This window comes from Theropithecus gelada, chromosome 8 (assembly GCF_003255815.1).
Source record: "Theropithecus gelada isolate Dixy chromosome 8, Tgel_1.0, whole genome shotgun sequence".
Classification (NCBI taxonomy): domain Eukaryota; kingdom Metazoa; phylum Chordata; class Mammalia; order Primates; family Cercopithecidae; genus Theropithecus; species Theropithecus gelada.
The window spans coordinates 122,837,448-122,858,994 of record NC_037676.1 but is presented as its reverse complement, the minus strand read 5'-3'; the positions used below and the strand labels follow the sequence as shown (position 1 = coordinate 122,858,994).

Below are 21,547 nucleotides of genomic sequence, written 5' to 3'. Positions count from 1 at the left end.
TTATCCTAGATGAGCCTGGAATGAGGCCTCAGATTCCTTTCAAGACATCATTTCAGGCAACCACTACCATTTAATCAAAGTTGGCCTAGACACTATTCACAATAGCAGAAACTTGGAACCAACCCAAATGTCCATCAATGACAGACTGGATTAAGAAAATGTGGTACATATATAACATGGAATACTATGCAGCCATAAAAAAAGGATGAGTTCATGTCCTTTGTAGGGATAGGAAACCATCATTCTCAGCAAACTATCACAAGAACAGAAAACCAAACACTGCATGTTCTCACTCATAGGTGGGAATTGAACATTGAGAACACTTGGACACAGGAAGGGGAACATCACACACCGGGGCCTGTCGTGGGGTGGGGGGAATGGGGAGGGATAGCATTTGGAGATATACCTAATGTAAATGACGAGTTAATGGGTGCAGCACACCAACATGGCACATATATACATATATAACAAACCTGCACGTTGTGCACATGTACCCTAGAACGTAAAGTATAAAAAAAAAAAAAAAAAAAAAAAGTTTGCCTAGAAAATAAAACTTACATCCCATCCTAGGTTAGTCACTGCCCCAACTCTACTGAGAAAACTTGGTAACTTACAGTCTGGCTAGTTCTTCTGAAAGGGAGATACCACCAAGATAATACTGATAAAACTTGTATACTGGGCCCTAGAGAAGAGGACAAGAGGCGTCAAGGATGTTGGGTCATCCAACTTCAATTTTGGAAAGATATTGATGGCATTAAAACAAAATAACCATAGGATAAACAGACTCTTGAAGAGTAGCTTGTACATGTATATACTATAAGTCTCAGGTTATAACAAGATATCCAAATGAAAATGGAGATATTTAACCAAACTCACGGTGTTTCTCTCCAAATCTGAATCATTTTCAGTTTTTTATCTTAGTAAATAGCACTGTCATTAATTTAGTTGTCTAAGCCCGAAACCTAGGCATCACCTTGACACTTCTCTCTTCCCTGCCACCTCACAGTTATCATAACATCCTGTCAGTTTTATTTTCTATACCTTTTTCTAACTCATGTACTTTATGCCATCTCCACCACTAGATATTACATGGGACATACTAATACTAAAAAATTATTCCATGTTTATCTGAAACTCAAGTTTAACTGGGCATCCAACATTTTTATTTGCTAAATCTGGCAACCCTAGTCTAAAATAATCTAATTCAAAAGAAGCAAAAGTAGGCCCTCAGACTCTAAATGGTGTGATCTAGATTGGGCTGTGGGATAGATTATTTATCAATGTAAGTACTAAGATTATAAGACAAATGCACATTTATTTGCCCTGCATAGCAACTTGTCTCTTTAGATAGCTTATTATTTTTTAAAATCAGTTGAGCAAGGTAAAACCACAGAATATTTTGGGAGGTATAGATGATATGCATAGTGAGAAAACAAAATGTTTTCTTTAGTTTTGACATTAGCTGACTTGTAAAATTAATAATGATATCATTTCCCAAGGAAAGGTCAAAGTGCTGAAATTCTTCACGTATTTTGTAAATTTATGTGTCACTGAAAAACTGAAATCTAGCCAACATGAGAGATATTGTCAAGTTCCCTCAGAGCTTAGCAGTATACTATATCATGCATGACCTGTTTTTGAAATAGGATTTTGTGAAAAATACCGGAACACCTTTTCTGGTTTCTTTTTCATTAACTGCTCATACTTTACACATTCCTTAAATGATCTCCCTGGTTCCCATCATGGCAACCTGCTTCCTAAATCCACATTCTTAGCTGAGGATTGTAGTTTCAGGCAATAGAATCAACTCTGGTTAAGGATATTACAGTGTTCACGGATTTCCTCAAAATTTCAAAAAAACAGTCTCTGGAAGCTCAACACCAACCAATCCTGAATGCTGCTCTAGGGAAAATACCCATTGTCACTTTCGTAACAACTGTTTCACAACTCACACACTGCCTCAGTTCACACCAATGACCCCTGAGATTGGCCGAGCTCTACCTAAAAACGGGGTGCCTCCTCCTTCCTGCCTTCCAGATGATGGAGTCTATGCATGTCTATGCACATTTACTTCCTGATGTTGCCCCCTTCAGAATTGCCATTCAGTGTGAGTGGTTCTGTCCTTGAGCAGCAAGGAAGGCTGGGAACTTGGATTCTGGCTTCTATCTTTGGGAAGCTCAACATATAATTTGGAAAATTTTCCAAATACACAGGAAGGATATTCAAAAGATATTGAACAGCAACCAACATGAAATGTGTTCCCTGCTTTTCAAACACCACATTTTATAACCATCCTGCTAGATGGGGCATAATGATTAAGACATGGGCTTTGGAGTCCAATGAACTTTGGTTCTAGTTCCAGTTTTACCTCTTACTAATGGGAAAAGGCAGGATGGGCTACCCCGCTAAGACACCATCTTCTTATCTGTGAAATAGACACATTAATACCATTCACCTCATAGGACGGTATGAGGATAAAATGAGAAAAGTGAACAAGTATGGTGGTGGAGTCTGCAACTTCACGGAACAAATACTTATCCTCATTACAAATGTGATTACTACCAATCTTTTTACCTCTTTCTTTTACATCTTGTAGTTGCAACCCATTTTAGGATTTTTTAAATAATCTGATTTTTGCTTTGGTGTTATCGTTTTCACATAAGAATACTTCTTTCTACTGAAGCATTTCATCAATGACATTATTGCAAAAGGTTTACAAATATTCATTTTTTAAAAAGTTTTCTAATTTTTTCCTGATTACGTTGAAAAAAATTGGAAACTACAGAAAAGCAGAAAGGTGGAAATAAAAATACCCCAAAATGTCATGATCTAGAGTTAACCGTTGTTATTTGTCTGTCAAGAAGTATTTTTCATCAACCATAGGAATCACAGTTTAAGGAACTGAAAGCGACCATAATGACCATGTGGTTTGAATTCTCTTAGATTCCCCGAATTTGCTGCAAGCCAGCGAAACTTCATCCTCCTGACTGGTTTCATCTGTGTTTTCTCCAGAGTCACTTGGAGGGGAAAGGTCACTTGAAACTTTCATTGTCAGGTTGTGAGTTGTTTTATTTATTAATTTCGTAGTAGGAGGCTTCACGTTTTATGTGTTAGCCTCGTGTTTCTAAACAGGGGAAGTAGAGGATGCTGGGAAATACCATTTGACTCTATGGAAGCCTTTGAGAGAGCAAGAGGGGAAGAAAATTACTCTTTTATTGTGAGTTTTGCCAAATGATCTCTGAGAAGCTGTGATATCATTCATATGCCGTGCCAAGCTGGATTGAAACGGCTCATCTTGGCAGACATTGAGAGTGAGCATATAATTCCTTGGGGTTGGGATGGGCTGTTATCAGAAATAGTTCCATAGGCAGTATTTACATAACTGTGGTGGAGTGTGAGAATAAACACAGCTGTGGCATTGCCCTAAATATTTCTATTCAGCGGGGAATTAAAAGAGAACTTTATCGCTGAACGACAGATAAACACAATTCATCAAGCAGTGGTCAGTTCAACTGGGGAACAAAATAGGAGTTATAAAAGACTGGCCTGCTGAAAATAGCTCCAATCAGCCATCCTGACTTTATTACTGCTTTATTCCCTCCCTCCCTCTTCTTCCCTAGTTCCAGAAATGTAGGGCTCATCAGCCAGCAAGGAAGTTGTCTGGATTTTCTTTACCCCAAGAAGGAAGTCGAGGACACTGTCCTTTACTGAGTAAAGACCTACCCTGGGCCAGCATGCTTTATATATGTTCCTTACTTCAGAATGGTTCCCCATTTTCTTTCTGGGCTATAAAACTGAATGTTGGTGGGAGTAAGACTTCTTGCCAAGAAGACAACTTTTTAACTCCAAAGTGAGCTAAAATGGACACGTGATTTCACAGCTCTAAATGATCTAAATTCATCTTACGAATTTCTTTAAGCATCCATATATTTTAAATAGTAGTGCAGTCCTGGTTCTGCTATGCCCAGGAAGATAGTTACATGATGTATTTGTGAAATAGTTTTCTAGGATTGCCATAACAAAGTATGACAAACTGAGTAGCTTAAAACAATAGAAATTTATCCTCTCTCAGCTTTGGAGACCGGAAGTCTGAAACCATAGTGTCAGCAGGGTTGGTTCTTTCTGGATGTTTTGAGGGGTAAACCATTTCATGCCTCTCTCCTAACTTCTAGTGGTTGCCTGCCCTCATTGGCATTCCCTGTCTTGTGGCTGCATCACTCCAATCTCTGCCTCCACCTTCACATCGCCTTCTTTTCTGCACATCTCTCTGTGTCTTTTCTGTCTCTTATAATAGCACTCTTATTGGATTTAGGACCCACCCTAATACACTGGGTGGAATGATGAGATAATGAGACAAGGATTTCATCTGAATCCTTCCCTTAATTACATCTGCAAGGATCCTATTTCCAAATAAAGTCACATCCTGAGGTTCCCCAGGAACCTGAATTTTGGAGGGACACAATTCAATGCACTGCACATGGTGAGTTAATTGGAGACAGAGACCACGTACTCCAGTTGCCTCTACAGCACATAACACATGCCAGACACCTCATCAGTGTTCTAGAACACTTGCTAATTGGCTGTGACAGCACTGCGTGTTTCTTAGTCCGTTTTGTAACCCAAGAGATTTACTGGGATTTTCTGTTTCAATATGCATGCCTTGACTCTTTACTAATAGAATTTCTAAGAGAGACCTATAGGTATAGATAATATGAAAACATTATGTTCACTAATACAGTTTTTTTCCCCCATTTACTAAGTCAACAGAAAGTCTTAAACGCTAAAAACATAAGTGACAACTACTAACATCAGGTCACAAAGCACTTTCATAATTATTACCTCATTTGATACTCTAGTAACCCTGTGAATGTTATCACCTTCATTATCATCATCATCACCACTTTGATCATTACCACCACCATCTCAATTTTATATGGGATGAAGAAACTCAAAGCTCAGAGAAATGAAAAGACCTATTTGAGGTCAGTGTATGAGTCAGGACTTTTGGTTGTATTTTGAAAGTAGCCCAACTTGAACTGGCTTAAGAAAAAAAAAGGAACATAGAAGACCAGGTCCTTCCCTCTCGATGGCAAGATGGTCATCACAGATCCATGATTGCATCCAACCCCCCAGTATTTACAATGAGGAGGGGAAAAAAGTCTCCTTAACAATTATTCCTGGAATGCAATTTCTTTACTCTCTATCACTGTCTATTATGGAATGTGCATTACACTGGTTCCAGCAGAAATTCTGGGCTTGAATCTCTTTGGTCCAAATTGTTTCATACCTACAACCCTCAAGCCATCAAATCCCCCAGACCACATAGAATAAGAATGAGGATAAAGCCTGTTACCAGAAAAGCAGGGTATGGAAATGGCAGACAAACAACAGATATCCATAAGAAGCATAGTTTACAAATGACAGCTTGGGCTTGAGACAAGACGGTTTTAACCAATAGATCTATTCTATGGCCCGTCCTTCTCCTCTTCTGTTTAAATGCATTGAATACATGATAAATGCACAATGGAACAAAATTTAAAAGATACAAAGTTATACAGTTAAAATCTCCCTTCCAATTTTGTCCTCCTGTCACTCAGTTTCCCTCCTAATTGAACTCATCTCTATACCCCTCCAGGAATAGTTATAGTTTCCACATTTACAAGCATCATATGAGTTGTTTTTACATCAGTGATACATTATTCTCACTGTTCTGTCCGGCGCTTTTTTCGCTCCACTCTGTTAGGTATTTTTGGCTCTCTGACTTTAATGACTTCAACCACCCAGGCACAGTGACATTTTCACACACCACTTAGTTTTCACTCTTGAATTTTTTTTCTGTTTTCCTTTTTCGGTCCTTCTCCCTACCCTTTTCTTACTGTTTTTCCCCATTTTACCTCCTTCCATATGTTCATTATGTAATTATTGAAGTTGAAACTACCTTTTTAAGAAAACACATAATACTAAACATTTGACCCTACAAAATGGTTCTTTTGAGGTATGTTATCAGCAAAAACCTACTGAAAAAAATGAAACCATTTCTCATCTCTTTTCACCCCAGAGTCACTGATTAGCTCAGGCTATGAGAAAGCAACAGCTAATTGTAGCTCTAGTTATGGCCACAACACTCATTAACTTGTGCCCCTCAACAGGAACCTCATATAGCTCTTTTTTGTTTTTAGAATAAAGAGGTAGATGGGTTAAAGGGTGACATGTTATCAGGTTTGCCCCAAATCTTTTAGTATCTTGCAAAAGACTCATGCATCTTTCCCTAAAGTTATTTTGTTTTCATTCCAGGATAGTAGAAAGAGCCTTTGTATAACCTTTTGGTTTTTCCCGGGGCTTGCATTTTTCTTCAAATCCCAGTACTCTGGAAAGCAGTTGGACTATAGCCCACCTGCCCTGGAGGACTCTCCATGCTTCATTGGACCAATACAATTTTATTGTGCACAAATTTGGAAACACTATTCATTGTAAACTAGGAAAACTGATCAAGATGGGCATGGCACTGTGACGTCTCATACATGTTATTTCATTTAATCTTTTCAATAATCTCAATAGACAAGTATATTGAGGCATTCTACAGATAAAGAAATTGAGGCTAGGGAGTTTAAGTAACTTGTCTAATGCATCACAGCCAATAAGTCATAAAGCCACTCTGAATCCAATAAGTCACAAAGTCAGTCTGAAAGTCATAAAGCCAATGTTTATTCCAGCATGCATCTTTTCAATTGGTAAGAATATGGGCTGCTGAAAGAACTACTGCGCAATGAACCAGGAATGGAATTTCTTTACTCTCTACCACTTTCTATTCTGGAACGTGCATTACACTGGATCACATTTTGGTAAAATGAGGTCAAATAACAAATTAGGTCAAAATGTGTTTATTTGAAGTTCAGTTAATGCCAAGTAGTGGGGATATATAGGTGTAAAATCACCCCATGACCTTGTTGAGAATCTTGAGTTGTCACCCAGGGATTTGAAGGACTTCAGTGATACCAAGTACCTATCGTTTGCCTTAGATAGTAGAACTCATTGATATTAAAAGAGGAAGTTTGTAGCCCTTTCTCCTCTCCCTTTGGGTTTTGTTGGGGGTGAGGGAAAAGGGGGAATGTAAGTTGCTGAATTCTTTTAATTACTCATTGCACAAATAATTGACACCTTTTCCATGCCAAACTTTTGCCAGATCAGCCCAACAATTCTTAGCCCACCATGATATTTGGTGGTTTCATGCTGCCCTCATGTGTGGTCAGTGAGAGGCTCTTTCTCATCTCTCCTATTGTCATTGACCCCTATCTTAAGTCTACCATATGTCTCATCTTATAATCCAGAGTCAAAGCTTAGTTAAAAAGAATGATTTCCCTCTTTACTTGGATCTGCAAGATCTTCATAGGCTACTGGTTCACAGCTCCAAAAACTCTCCCTCTACATTTGCATACAGGCTCTTTGCAGGACTTTACTTCATCTGAAAGCTTCTCTATGGTGGTTTTAAGATACAGATATGTCTACAAATGCTTTGGTACTCTTCCTTGTATCATAGTGGAGCTTAATTCTCCTTTTGTTGAATGTGTATTGGACTTACTGATGCACTTCTAACAATAAGAATAAACCAAAACTCATAGTGTGCCTGCTGGTGGGAATGTAAGCTAGTAAAACCACTATGGAAAACAGGATGGAGGTTCCTTAAAGAACTACAAGTAGAACTACCATTTGATCCAGCAATCCCATGACTGGGTATCTACCCAGAGGAAAAGAAATCATTATATGAAAAAGACACTGGCACACGCATGTTTATAGCAACACAATTCACAATTGCAAAAATATGGAACCAGCCGAAATGCCCATCAACCAATGAGTGGATTAAAAAATGTGATATACATACACCATAGAATACTACTCAGTCATATAAAGGAACAAAATAATGGCATTTGCAGCAACCTGGATGAAGTTGGAAACTGTTATTCTAAGTGAAGTAACTCAGGAATGGAAAACCAAATATCAAATGTTCTTACTTATAAATGGCAACTAAGCTATGAGAATGCAAAGGCAGAAGAATGATATAATGGACTCTGGGGACTCAGGAGAAGGGGTGGGAGGGTGGTGAGGGATAAAAGACTGCACATTGGGTACAGTGTACACTGCTCAGGTTATGGGTGCACCAAAATCTCAGAAATCACCACTAAAGAACTTATCCATGTAACCAAACACCACCTGTTCCCCCAAAACTATTGAAATTTAAAAATCAAAGAAACAATAACAACAAACATGGTGTGTGCCTTTGAAGACCAGGTCAGAAAAAGCATAGCAGTTCCTTTTTTTCTTTGGAGGAAACACCTGCCATGTCAGGAGGACACTCAAGCAGCCTTTGGAAAAGGCTCATATGGCAAGAAACTGAGGCCTCCTGCCAATGGCCATAAGAGGGAGCCATCTTAGAAGTGGATCCTCAACCCCAGTCAAGCCTTCAGATGCCTGCAACCCCTGTCAGCATCCTAACTACAAATTCCTGAGCCAGAACCACTCAGCTAAGCCATTCCCAAATTCATGACCTACAGATACTTTGAGATAACAGATGTTTGGAATTTTGTTTTGTTTTGTTTTTGTTTTTCAGTAAGGGTCTTGCTCTGTCACCCAGGCTGGAGTGCAGTAGTGCAATCATGACTTTTACTGCAGCCTTGACCTCCTGGCCCCAAGCAATCCTCCCACCTCAGCCTCCTAGGTAGCTGGGACTACAGGTGTGCACCACCATGCCTGACTACTTTTTAAATTTTTTGTAGAGATGGGGCCTCCTTACTTGCCCAGGCTGGTGTCAAACTCCTGAGCTCAACTAATCCTCCCACTTCAGCCTCCCAAAGTGTGGGGATCACAGGCATGAGTCACTGTGGCTGGCCTGGAATTTTAAGCCAAATTTTAATTGAAGGGAATTTGTTAGTCAGTAGTCCATAGCTAACATACTCTCCAGGAACCATCTGTTGTATTACTCTTCTGGGGACAACTACCAATAGGCGCAGCTCATTAGGGGGCTCCAGCTTGGCCTCAGAGAGGCCTGCGGTGGTCTTTAATCTATATAAATTTGTGGAACATTTAAAGCATATGCCCAGGCTTCAATATCTGGAACCTTACTCAGTATGACTGGGATAGGGTCCAACCGTTTATATTTAACTGAATGATTTTTTAAAAAGAAGCCTATTAAAGGATATCTGAAGAATACTTTTAGTTGAGAACCTTGCTGTTCTTTTTGATGATAAAAAGCAACAGGCCTCTCTGCTCTGTGTCTTTTGTATTCTTCCTCTGAAAACTGATGGGGGAAGCTCAGTTCACCATTCCATGTCCCTCTCAGCCATTGGGAAGCCTGGCAAACAACCAAGCTCAGTCCTTTTTTTTGAATGAACCTATGGCACAGCCCTTCTCAAACTTGACTAAGTCAGATTCTCCTGGAGGATGATTGCTGGACCTCATCCCCAGAGCTCCTAGTTAAGTAGGCCTGAGGTGGGAACCTATAATTTGCATGCAAATACTGCTGGTCTGTGGCCCCACCTTGAGAATCACTGCCAAAAAGTATGGGACCTGGTACTTCAACTTTGCCTCAGAAATTGTCCTAGATCCTCCCTACACTTCAGGTAGCAACAAAAAAATGAAAGCAAACAAAAAGTCATCCATTTTTGCCTGAGGCAAAAGTAATCCATAGTGTTAGAAATTCGAATAGTGATTATGTTGGAGGACAGGAGCTGGAAAGGGTATACAAAAGAGATTTCTGGGATGACTGTAATATTCTATTTCTTGATCTGAGTGATGGTGACACGAATCTATTCTCTTTGCAAAAATACAGTTGAGGTGGACACCTACAATTTGTGCGCTTTTCCGTCTGTAGGTTATACTTTAAAAGTTTACTTTAAAATTAATAATAATGATAAGCGCTGTCAAAACCTGGAAGAAACGGGCGTCCGCATCACTAGCCTATACCTCTGTTTGCAAGTCTGCTTTATTCTAGGGCCATGCTGGCAGCCCAACGAAGAAATACTCTGTTTTCTTTCTTTCATTTTTGCTGGCATCACTTGTGTGTGTGTGATACCTGTGGAGTCCTGTTTCCCAATATGTCATTTCTTTGAAAACAAATGCCAGCCTTCAAAAGAAAATATTGTAAATGACGTATTTGCATGCTTTAAATTCCTAGAATAATAGATATTGATAGAATAACTTGAAAAGCCAGTTGATAACCACCATTGTTGATTAAAAATAAAGTTTTAAAGAAAGGAAAGAAAAGCAGGCTGAGATCTCATCAATGCTTTTGAGAATCCTAGTTTGTGTTCTGCTATGCAACTTTACTGAACAGTGAGAACTTTGGGAGACAGTGAACTCACCCCAGATTTATTACCCATTTCTTTGAAAAGAACCTAAAAGTCATGAGGGTTTTTTTTTTATTGACAATTGATTCTAATTATTAAGTCTTTGGATATGAATGAAGAAGGAGGAAGAAAAAAAATGCTGGCTATTTGACAGGAGATTCTTACTCTACCCACAACCCCAATATCCATTGTTCCTTTTCTTGTTGAAGGACTGCTGCACATTATTATAGATGATAATAAGAGAACAGAAATTATCTCAGAGATTGGGATACCCATTGTTACTGTTGGTGTTTATGATGACCCAGTTGATGCAAGAAAGAAAGGACTCAAGATGGCTGAAATAAAAGTTAAGCATATTGAAGCCAAAGAAGCTTTGGAAAATTGTATTACCTTACAGGATTTTAACTTGGCATCAAAATTAAAAGAAGAAATAAAAGCATTAGAAGATGTCAAAAGAAACGTTTTGAAAGAGACAGAGCAATTTGAAATTAAAGAAGTCCACATAGAGAAGAATGACGCAGAAACATTATAGAATGTCTTATGCTGTGAACTGTTGAAGCAGATGTCCATTTCAGTAGGCATAAGTGCAGCCATGAATGGGATCATTGAATTTTTTATTCTTCCTAAGATAATACATGTTTACCCTACAGTAAGAAATCTGGCTGTTTTATGCTCGGGAGCTGCAGACTACAGAATCAGGATTTTGCATGTAACACTTTGTGTTATCATTGCAGGTTTTGCAAATTGATGATGTCACAATAAAAATAAGTGCTTTAAAGGGAATCTTTGACTAGCTGATAATGTTTGGGGTTGAACCACTTAAACCTAAAAAATCAAAGCCTTTTAATATGAAGGTGCAGAGATAAACAGTGATTGATGAGCAAGAGTCATAAAAAGTTGAAAAGGCCCTTACAGCGAAGAATGTTCTGAAACTCCTTTCTGATTTCTTAGTGAGGTATCTACACTTAGGACAGGAGCCATAGAAGGACTAGCCAAGCCGATGTTCTCTGGGCTTTGGGTCAGCAGCAGGACTTTTTCCCATCTTATTTTGTAATGGTAGAGTCCTGTGACTGAAGAGGATGTTCAACTTCGACATTGCCTAGGCGTGTTCTCCCCCATGTTTGCTTATGCAAGCAGGACTGATCAGGAATACTTTGAAGAAGTTTCTCTTCCAAGCCTGCAAACACTGGCCAGTGCTCCTGCATCTTCTCCTTTAGCTGAAATTCATATCAGAAATGTTGTTGAGTTACTTATAGATTTGATGAGAACAAGCAGATTAAATCCTCAGGCCAAGAATTCCTAAGATTATCAGGCCTTAACAGTACATGACAGTTTGGCTATAAAAATTTGCCGTGAGATCTTAACAAGTCCATGCTCACCAGAAATGCGGGTCTCTATAAAAGCATTGAGTTCTTTAGAACTCAATAGCCATCTTGCAAAAGATCTTCTGGTTCTATTGAATGGGATTCTGGAGCAAGTAAAGGATGGGGCACGTCTGAAAGCTTTGGAGAAAATCAAGATTCAGTTGGCAAAAAGGAAATAAAGAATTTGGTGAACAGCCTGAGGCAGCACAGGATGCCAACTTGACTACAACTATTTTTCAAAATGAAGATGAAAAGAATAAGGAAGTACATATGACTCTTGTTAGGGATGTAAAAGCAACCCTGGCATCAAAATCTAGTCAGCAAAAGACTAACAGGGGACAGAGAAAAGTGACAGCTTCAGCTAGGATGAAGAGGAGATATCAGATTGCTGAGGCTGACTCTGAAAGTGACCATGAAGTTCTAGAACCAGAATCAGAAATGAAGATGAAACTACCAAGACAAGCCAAAACAGCAGTGCTGGAAAAAAGTAAACCTGATCTTGCACAATTTCTCAATGAAGATTTAAGTTAGGAAAGTTGGTGGAGGTAGAGTTCTTTAAAATTATCTTCAGTTCTTTGCTTGAATAAAGTTACCCTTGTCGAAATTTTTAAAAAGGCCTTCAAAAGAAAATATTGTAAATGAAGTATTTATATGTTTTAAACTCCTAAAATAATGAATATTGGTAGAATAACTTGAGAAGCCAGTTAATAACCACAATTGTCTTTATTTTTTGGTTTTTTGTTTGTTTTGTTTACTTTTGGGACAGAGTCTCGCTCTGTCTCCTAGCCTGGAGTGCAGTAGCCGATCTCAGCTCACTACAACCTCCGCCTCCCGGGTTCAAGCGATTCTCCTGCCTCAGCCTCCTGAGTAGTTGGGACTACAGGCGCCCACCACCACGCCCGGCTAATTTTTGTATTTTTAGTAGAGATGGGGTTTCACCGTATTGGCCAGGTTGGTCTCGAACTCCTGACCTTGTGATCCGCCTGCCTCGGCCTCCCAAAGTGCTAGGATTACAGGCATGAGCCACCGCGCCCAGCCCATCATTGTCAATGAAAAATAAAGTTTTAAAGAAATAGAAGAAAAACAAGTTAAGCTCTCATTAATGCTCTTGAGAATGCTAGTTTGTATTCTGCTCTGCAACTTTACTGAAGAGTGAGAACTTAGGGAGAGAATGGAACTCTCACCTTAGATTTATTACCCATATTTTTGAAACATGCCTAAGAGGCATGAGATTTTTTTCCTCTGTGTGAGGACAGTTGTCACCAAAAGAATTCCCTGTTCCATCACATAAAATTTTTGGTATCTCACTGGGGAGACTGGCTTTGCAAATTCCTTAAAAAGAATACTAATTATGGCTAAAGTTCTCCTAGTGACATCCCACTTTCCAAACCTTCCCTCTTCTACAACTTATGCTTGTGGTAAAACGGTTTAGTCACTGTAAAAGGTTGGTTTCAAATGTTAATGAAGCCAAGTTGCACTGGGTCTTCTAACTCTCAAGCCATCTGCAAAATTGTTATTTTGAAACTCAGGAGCTAGGTGGGACATATTGGGCATAGTTGTTGATGATGAATACTACACTTCACATCACTGCAGAAGACAGTGAATGCCCCCCATAGGACATTGTCCAATCTCAAGGAGAGGTATCGTGGTATAGTATTTAAATTCACAGGCTTTTGAGCCTATTTAACATGGGTTTTCATCATTCTCAGCAAAACTATCGCAAGAACAGAAAACCAAACACCGCATGTTCTCACTCATAGGTGGGAATTGAACAATGAGATCACTTGGACTCAGGAAGGGGAGCATCACACACCAGGGCCTATGGTGGGGAGGGGGGAGCGGGGAGGGATTGCATTGGGAGTTATACCTGATGTAAATGACGAGTTGATGGGTGCTGATGAGTTGATGGGTGCAGCACACCAACATGGCACAAGTATACATATGTAACAAATCTGCACTTTGTGCACATGTACCCTAGAACTTAAAGTATAATAATAAAAAAATAAATAAATAAAAATTAAAAAAACATGGGTTTGAATCCCAGCATCACCAACAGTGTGGCCTTGGGTAAACTTCTTCTTCCTCTCTCTCTCTCTCCAAAGTTCATTTTTTTCTTCTGTTAAGGGGGTGTTAATAATATCAGTCATAAGGCTATTAGAAGCATTATATATAATAATATAAAATGATTTAAAAGTTTGCCTGGCACATAGTAAATTCTCAGTGAATAATAGCATGATTATTAAGGGATGAAAGGAAGTTAATGGATAATTCTATTCAGCTTTGAATTTCCAAATCCCTGTATCTTTCTAATGTAAACATGAATGAATAAATGATATTTATTGCACATATACATGAATGAATATTGGGTTTTTTTTTCTCTATGCAATTAAAAAGTACCTGTCTAAAATTTACAGATACGGAGAACAGGTTAGTTGTTGCCTAGGGACAACAACTAGGTGGGGGTGGGGGACACATGACTAAAAAGGGGTAGTTGCGGGGGAGATTAAAGATCTCTGCTTTGTGGTGATGGAGTAGTTCTGCCTTGTAATTGCAGTGGGGTTGACACAAATCTACACATGAAAAAAATGGCATAGAACTATACCTTCACATTGTACCCATGTCAGTTTCCTAGTTTTGATAATGTACTATAGGAGGTAAAATATAACCACTGGGGGAAACTGGTAAAGGGCATCCCAGACTTCTTTGTTCTATTTGTGCAACTCCATGCGAATCTATAATTACTTCCAAATAAAAAGTTAATGACATAAAGTATCTGTTGAGAATTTCCTTCTTTTACCACAATTACAGTATACAGATTTCTCACTCTGTTTCTTCAGTAATCCAATTAGAGTTCTGGCATAAGCTTTGTCATTGGACTTTTATTTTTATTTTAGTTTATTTTATTTGAGACTGAGTCTCACTCTGTAGCCCAGGCTAGAGTGCAATGGCTTGATCTCAGCTCACTGCAACCTCTGCCTCCCGGGTTCAAATAATTCTCCCACCTCAGCCTCCTGAGTAGCTGGGATTACAGGCACCTGCCATAATGCCTGGCTAATTTTTGTATTTTTGTAGAGACAGGGTTTCACCATCTTGGCCAGGCTGGTCTTGAACTCCTGACCTCAGGTGATCTGCCCACCTCAGCCTCCCAAAGTGCTGGGATTACAGGCGTGAGCCAGCGTGCTGGGCCTGGACTTTAAATATATAATATTTTAAGTGCTGTCTCCCCGTTGTTACCCCTTCCTAAGCCAATTCACGCCTTCACACCACGGGTCTGAGGATTAAGTGGAAGCTAAATGTGCTACAGACAAAATTCCTAAAAGATGCAAAGTTTGGTCATCTTCGATTCTAAAATATTCTCAATTGATTAACACTGAGCAGCAGGATTAAGCATGTGGCTAGATATATTTCAATCTATTTCCTGCCAGCACCAGCAAGGATGTGAGTATATTATTAAAATCCTCTGTGAATTAAGAAGGCAAATTAGTATCAGCTCACAGTTTGGAAGTCTCGATATGATACTACTAATCAGCAAATCAGCTGAGTAACAAGAAAATCAGATAACCTTAATTTAGGTGATTTGGTGGTTGCACAGCTGTGTTCCCAGTATGTAGACCAGTACTTGGGCACCCAGTAAATATGCGTGGATAAATTAATGAGTGAATGAATGGATAGCGGTACCATTAAGGCATCCCATGGGAAACTGACAAAGTCTAAGAATAGGAGTAAAGAATTAATTCACCTTTGTGGCCCAGGTCTTGACGAAGCAGGACCTGCCAGGAAACTTTCTAACCCTTCTCTCTGTGTTCCCCTAGGCAGCTTGAAATCCACTCTCCAGATGCTAAGCACACAGTGATCCTAAGGAGCAAGGACTCAGCCACTGCCCAGGCATGGTTCAGTGCCATCCATTCCAACGTTAATGACCTGCTGACCCGAGTGATTGCTGAGGTCAGAGAGCAGCTGGGGAAAACAGGCATTGCTGGGAGCCGAGAGATTAGGCATCTTGGCTGGCTTGCAGAAAAGGTAAGAAAAATACCTTCCTCTATAATAGTCATCCTTCCCGAGATTCCCCCAGCGCTCATAACCACTAAAGTTATCTCATTCCATAGGCTGATTCTCTCATTCACAGTCTGTGTGGATTTCTTATCCCTCTCCAGCAGGCTACAGGCCTTTACATTATACAGGGGTTTTGTCTTAATTGAATTTGATTACCTGCATTTAGTCAAACATGTGGCAGATTGCACGGGGTCCAGGTTGTTGGATGATGGATGAACGAGTGAGTTGAGGAATAGTTTGATTTTAACTTCTATGTATGAAGGGAAGGGAAAATCACTCAACCTCAGAACAGAGCTGTTGCTTTGGGAGGCAAGGAAGTCCAAATTATTGCTTCAAAAGGGTTTGTGTGGGTTTTGATGAGCCTGTTTGTTAATAACACAGACACTTTTGAGATGATTCAATTATACATTTACAAGTAACAGCAAGGATTACTTGAGCAATTACTATAAGCTGGCTCTTTTCTTATGTTACCTTATATTTTATTTGTGCTGTTAAGCCAGCCGCTCTTTAATGCCATCATTAAAGAGCACCTACTTTTGTGAGGCACAGTGTGAGGCAGGAGTCGGGGAGGGAGTGAACACATAAAAAGACTTAGCCTCTGTCTCAGAGAGGACAGCTGCTGTGGAAAAGACTTTGGGTCATATTAACACGGTCCCTGATTTCTTTTCCCAAGTTATGGGATATGTTAAAGATAGTAAAACTCACTTTGTGGCCATCTCTTGGGAGTTACTCTTTCTCTCTATTTCAAAGGATTGAGTCTTTGCCATTGTCCTTACATATGATTGCTGTCCCTTGAAGTTGACCTTGAGTGCTCAGGAACGCTGGACTTTGGAGATGATCTGACCTCCCAGTGACTCACTTTCTAATAGACAGTAAATGGGAATAGTGAATGTCACAATAACACGTTTCCTGCCAAAGAACTCTGTCATCTGAGAAGGCCCGGTCATATGGCACCTGGAATAATACCTGAACACACCGGTTGGCTGTTTTCCGTCATTGTGCTTTGTTTGCAGCAGATCATGCCTGGGTCTTAGCCTAACAATTTAACACCAAATGGGTTGTTCGACTTGGTATTGTCCTATCTCTCAGAGATTTCAAAGAACCAGAGGGACAATGCAGGTGATAGGAGCATCCAAATTCATAATAAACACAAACCACCCGTAGCCTTTCATGAGTTTATGTGTTAGGGTTCCTGAAGAAAACAAGACCGTAAATCTGGATGGCTGATATGATTTTGAAAGTCACATCTCTATCACTCTCCACTTTCTACTCTCTTCAAATGCATGTGTTTTTATTAGGAAAGGGCCTGATAGTCAAGGATCTTCCATTACAAGTGGCAGAAAACTCAACTCAATTTAGCCTGAGCAAAATGGGCATGCCTGGGTTCTGATAACTGCAATGTCCAAAGATAAGCTTCAGGCATGGTGGGATCCAGGGACTTAAATAATGTATTAAGTCTAAGTCTCCATCTCTTTCTTTCCCTGTCCTTTCATTAGTTTATTACCAGGCTTCCTCTTTAGTTGGCCTGACGGTTCCAGGCTTATGTTTTCTTTGCTCCTGGTTGTCTCAGTGAAGAATGGCTCCTTTGCCCCAATTGTTCCAACACAAGTCCTGAGATTATAAGTCTAATTGGGTTGGCTTGGATAATTTGTTCAGTCTTAGTGCTGAAATCAGCCTCACCTAAGTCATTTGCAGTGAGGATGAGGAGGGGTGGTTCTCTAATGGAAAAAATCAGGTGCTGTGCAAGAAAAACAATCAATGGATACCAGGGAAGCAAAAGCAGCCAACATTTACTGTAGAACAAGAGAAGGAGCTGATGGTGATGAAAAATGCTCTCACTTGGTTAAGGTTCTGGGTAGACTTGGAGATACAGCACATATTTCAGGATCCTGGCAGCAGATGGATGGGAAGGTCGAAAGGGATAATTGGAAAGGATTTAATGCAGGAATAATTTATAAGGTGTAGCCAAGGTTTGGGAAACCAATAAGAGAGCGAGAAGAACTCCAGGGCCAACAGTAGTAAGAGGCCACTACCATCCCTTGACCAGAAAGGGCAAGGAGAAGCAGCAGTTACCTGAGACTAGGGAGGCTTCTAGCTGTAGAAAAGTGCCACCTACTACCACTGTGGTATTTGGAAGAGAAATGCAGCCCCTGCCAACCCCTGCCCACTGACACCCTGCTGGTGTCTTCCAAAGGCTGAAGCTGGCTGGAAGCCAGAGGCAAGAAGCCCCATGGATACACTCTTAAGGTGAGTCTCCCAGGGTACAGAGAAGGATGGGAAAGGTAGAGACTGGATCTGAAGGGGCAGAGGGAGGCTGGCCAACACATACAATCTTGCATCTTCCAAGTTGATGGTCTTAATTCTTAGAGGTACTTTTCTCTCATCTCTTTAAATACAAGCTATGTTTAAAATCATTACCATTATTCATGAAATTAAAAAATCTTCCAAAGGTTACTCTTTCTCACCTATAATTTGTCTCATGCCTTTTGCTTATCCCAAATTATTAGCAGACATATTATTAGACATTCTCATGAAACAGTAATAAATGTGCATATAAAGCTCTTCCTGTTTTTAGCATATGATTGTTCTTATGATGTAATTTCAGATCATCATTCCAGAGGTCTCCTTAAGGGTATTATGCAGAGTATCTGTAAGAGCAGTAATGATCATGGATAATTATGAGAAGCAAGAATGTCTTTTATTGCCTTCATTTTCACGCTTCTCAGAAGATTACCATAGATCAAGTTTAAGGGAACAAATCCAAACTGGATTTTTTTGAATAAATATTTAATACTGAATCCTGGTGTGCAGATATATGAATGGTTTTTAGCAAAATGTTACAATGAATGGCAAATCCTTAATACGATGCCTTTCTTATATTATCATAAATACCGTGAATTCGCTTGGTATTTGTAAAGACATAAAATGTGATCCTATATCTATCTAGCTGTAATTTATCTTAAATTGACATTCTTTGTCTTTTCCTATATTGTTATATTTTGATTTTGTAAATTTATCACAGTCACTCTGTGACAAGGTTGTACAGATTATATTTAATTTAGTTTCAAGTTTTTAGAAGTGGCATTTATGTGAACTCAAAAAATATGAAACAACAACTTCCTTTTTAAATTTCCGTTTAGTGCAAATCTTAAAATCTCCTCAACACTATACAGGAGGAAAATTTAGTATTAACATTATTTTTCTTCATGAGATAGTCAGGAGACTTGAAGAATGGCTTCTGAGAAATGACAGGGATTTGAGTGAATGGAGACATTTCCCTGCACTCCAAGAGAGGAGAAAGAAGGAAGGCCTGTGTTAGTATGGCTTGTTGGGGGACTGGGGGGAAGACCAGAGACTGATCTAAAGTGAAGCGAGAGTTCATCCTGGAGAAAAGTGATAAGAGGACCTGACACCTTGACTAGAACTTGATTATGGAAGATTTTTTTTTTTTAATAGACAGTGTCTCACTATGATGCCCAGGCTGGAAATCCTGGACTCAAGCAATCCTTCTGCCTCAGCCTCCCAAGTAACTGGGACTACAGGTGTGTGCCACTGCACCTGGCTACCAATTATGGAAAATCTGCTTTCGTCTGTGAGCACTGTCACCTGTAGATGGGTCATGTACATCAATGTAAAGCCCTTCCCATGTCCATATTAGACTCAAATCTTTCTTTTTTTTTTCTTTGAGATGGAGTCTCGCTCTGTCTCCCAGGCTGGAGTGCAGTGGCGTGATGTTGGCTCACTGCAATCTCTGCCTCCGAGTTCAAGCGATTCTCCTACCTCAGCATCCTGAGTAGCTGCAATTACAGGCACATGCCACCACACCCAGCTAATTTTTGTAGTTTTAGTAGAGATGGGGTTTCGCTCTGTTGGCCAGGCTGGTCTCAAACTCCTGACCTCAGGTGATCTGGCCACCTCGGCTTCCCAGAGTCCTGGGATTACAGGTGTGAGCTAACATGCCCAGACAGCCTCAAATCTTTTAACTCCTTGCAAGCCCCCATGTGGCCCAAGATGAGCCACTAACTCCTGTGAATTGTAAAATGCGTCATGCCCCAAACACATTTTTCCCAATCTTTGTTTCTTAGTTCATCTAATCCTTTTACAATTATCGTTACATTTCAGATAAGAGAAAAACAAGCTAAGTTCTGACTCTCCTGTTACTTAGAAAAACAGTAATAAACAGGGACACAGCAGAATTGTTGAGTTATATTTTGTGCTCAGTTCATCAGGCATTCCCTTTGCTTTCCTTGTTATCTCGGTTTGCAAACTATTTCTCGTCAGATTAAATATGCAAAAACACAACACAGCAAAACAAAAGCCCAGATGGGGAGCTCTGAGATGCAAGTTCAGGTATCAGCTTTATTCATTTCCATTTCGTATTCTTTCAAATGGGAGCATTTATATAGTTGTGCCTCCCCATGGCGTTACTGGAGAAAAGGAAGTTGGTAATTCATACTTATTATGGGCAATATGCTTCAAATAATCCAAATCCAATGAGGTAAACTTGTAGTATTTGAGTAACTTTTCTAAGATCTCTCCTCTAGTATGCGGTAGATTTAGAATTTGAGCTTCTCTTTCTAACTCCAAAGTCCAGCACTTTCCACTAAGCTGACCTTATAAAGGGGCCCAGGAAACATCTGTCCTTATGAGTAATGCCTCCAACAATCCCATCTAGAGCAGTATCACAGACCAAAAGCACAGTTTCAGAGCTAAAAGACATACTAAGATAATTCAAATCCTTTTAAATTATGAAAATAAGGGAAATTTCCATCCTGGCTAACATGGTGAAACCCCGTCTCTACTAAAAATACAAAAATTAGCTGGGAGTTGTGGCAGGCACCTGTAGTCCCAACTACTCTGGAGGCTGAGGCAGGAGAATGGCGTGAACCCGGGAGGCAAAGCTTGCAGTGAGCAGAGATCACGCCACTGCACTCCAGCTTGGGCGACAGAGCGAGACTCCGTCAGGAAGGAAGGAAGGAAGGGAGGGAGGGAGGGACGGAGGGGAAATTTGTATACCTAGGCCGGGCGACACTTACCAAGATCTTCTCATCTCTCCTATCCATATACATCCTATATCTTCAACTGCTTCCGTTCTTCTCATGACTCTAAAAGAAGAAAAACAAGGAGGAGAGATTCTCTCCTTTCTGTCCTTCTCTTCCATTCTTGACTATGGCAATCAACCAAGTCTCTCTAGTTAGGGTCCTTCTTTTATCTTCCACATAGTAATCCTCCTCCCTTCTCTTCCTTCCTAATTTTGTCTTATAAAAGTTCAAACAACAGGTCCTACAGAGACTGAAATCATATTTCATAGGGCAGATTAGGGGAAGGCAATTTGTATAGACACATACACACACATATCTATGAATTTCAGTTATCATTATTTAATTAGATATGCCAGTCTCTCAACAAAATGGTTCAAGTTTCTGCTACCAAGGCATATTAACTGTGAGTAATTTCACAAAGTACAGACCTTATTGCTGAGTCTTCAGTTCACAAATTCCACCATGTAACTAGCAGATGTACATCCTGACTGGTGACCAATCACATCACTTCTTTCAAAGTCTATGGGTGATTGGCCATGGCACCTCTGTTAATCACTTCACACGCAGACAGCAAAGGAGATAACTCCCTTTCCTCCCTGTCTCCCAGTGACAAATCCATACGACACTTCACAAGGATGGATCCTAGAAAGAGGGAGTTGTCCCACAAAGATGACAGTGCAGCAAAGGTACAAAAAGTGATAATACTGGAAATGAAATTTGCATCAAACATAAATGGAATGATAGCAGA

The 21,547-nt window shown here is 39.9% G+C and overlaps 1 protein-coding gene and 1 pseudogene across 1 annotated transcript in view; both read left to right on the top strand.

Moving 5' to 3' along the window:
• The window catches only part of SNTB1 (syntrophin beta 1), a 277,719-nt gene that overhangs the window by 153,516 nt on the left and 102,656 nt on the right, over nt 1-21,547 (top strand). The window contains exon 4 of the mRNA XM_025393674.1: nt 15,517-15,724. Coding sequence (XP_025249459.1) covers nt 15,517-15,724 — 208 coding nt within the window. The remainder of the gene's footprint in view (nt 1-15,516; nt 15,725-21,547) is intronic.
• Nucleotides 10,426-12,235, top strand: LOC112629882 (annotated as a pseudogene).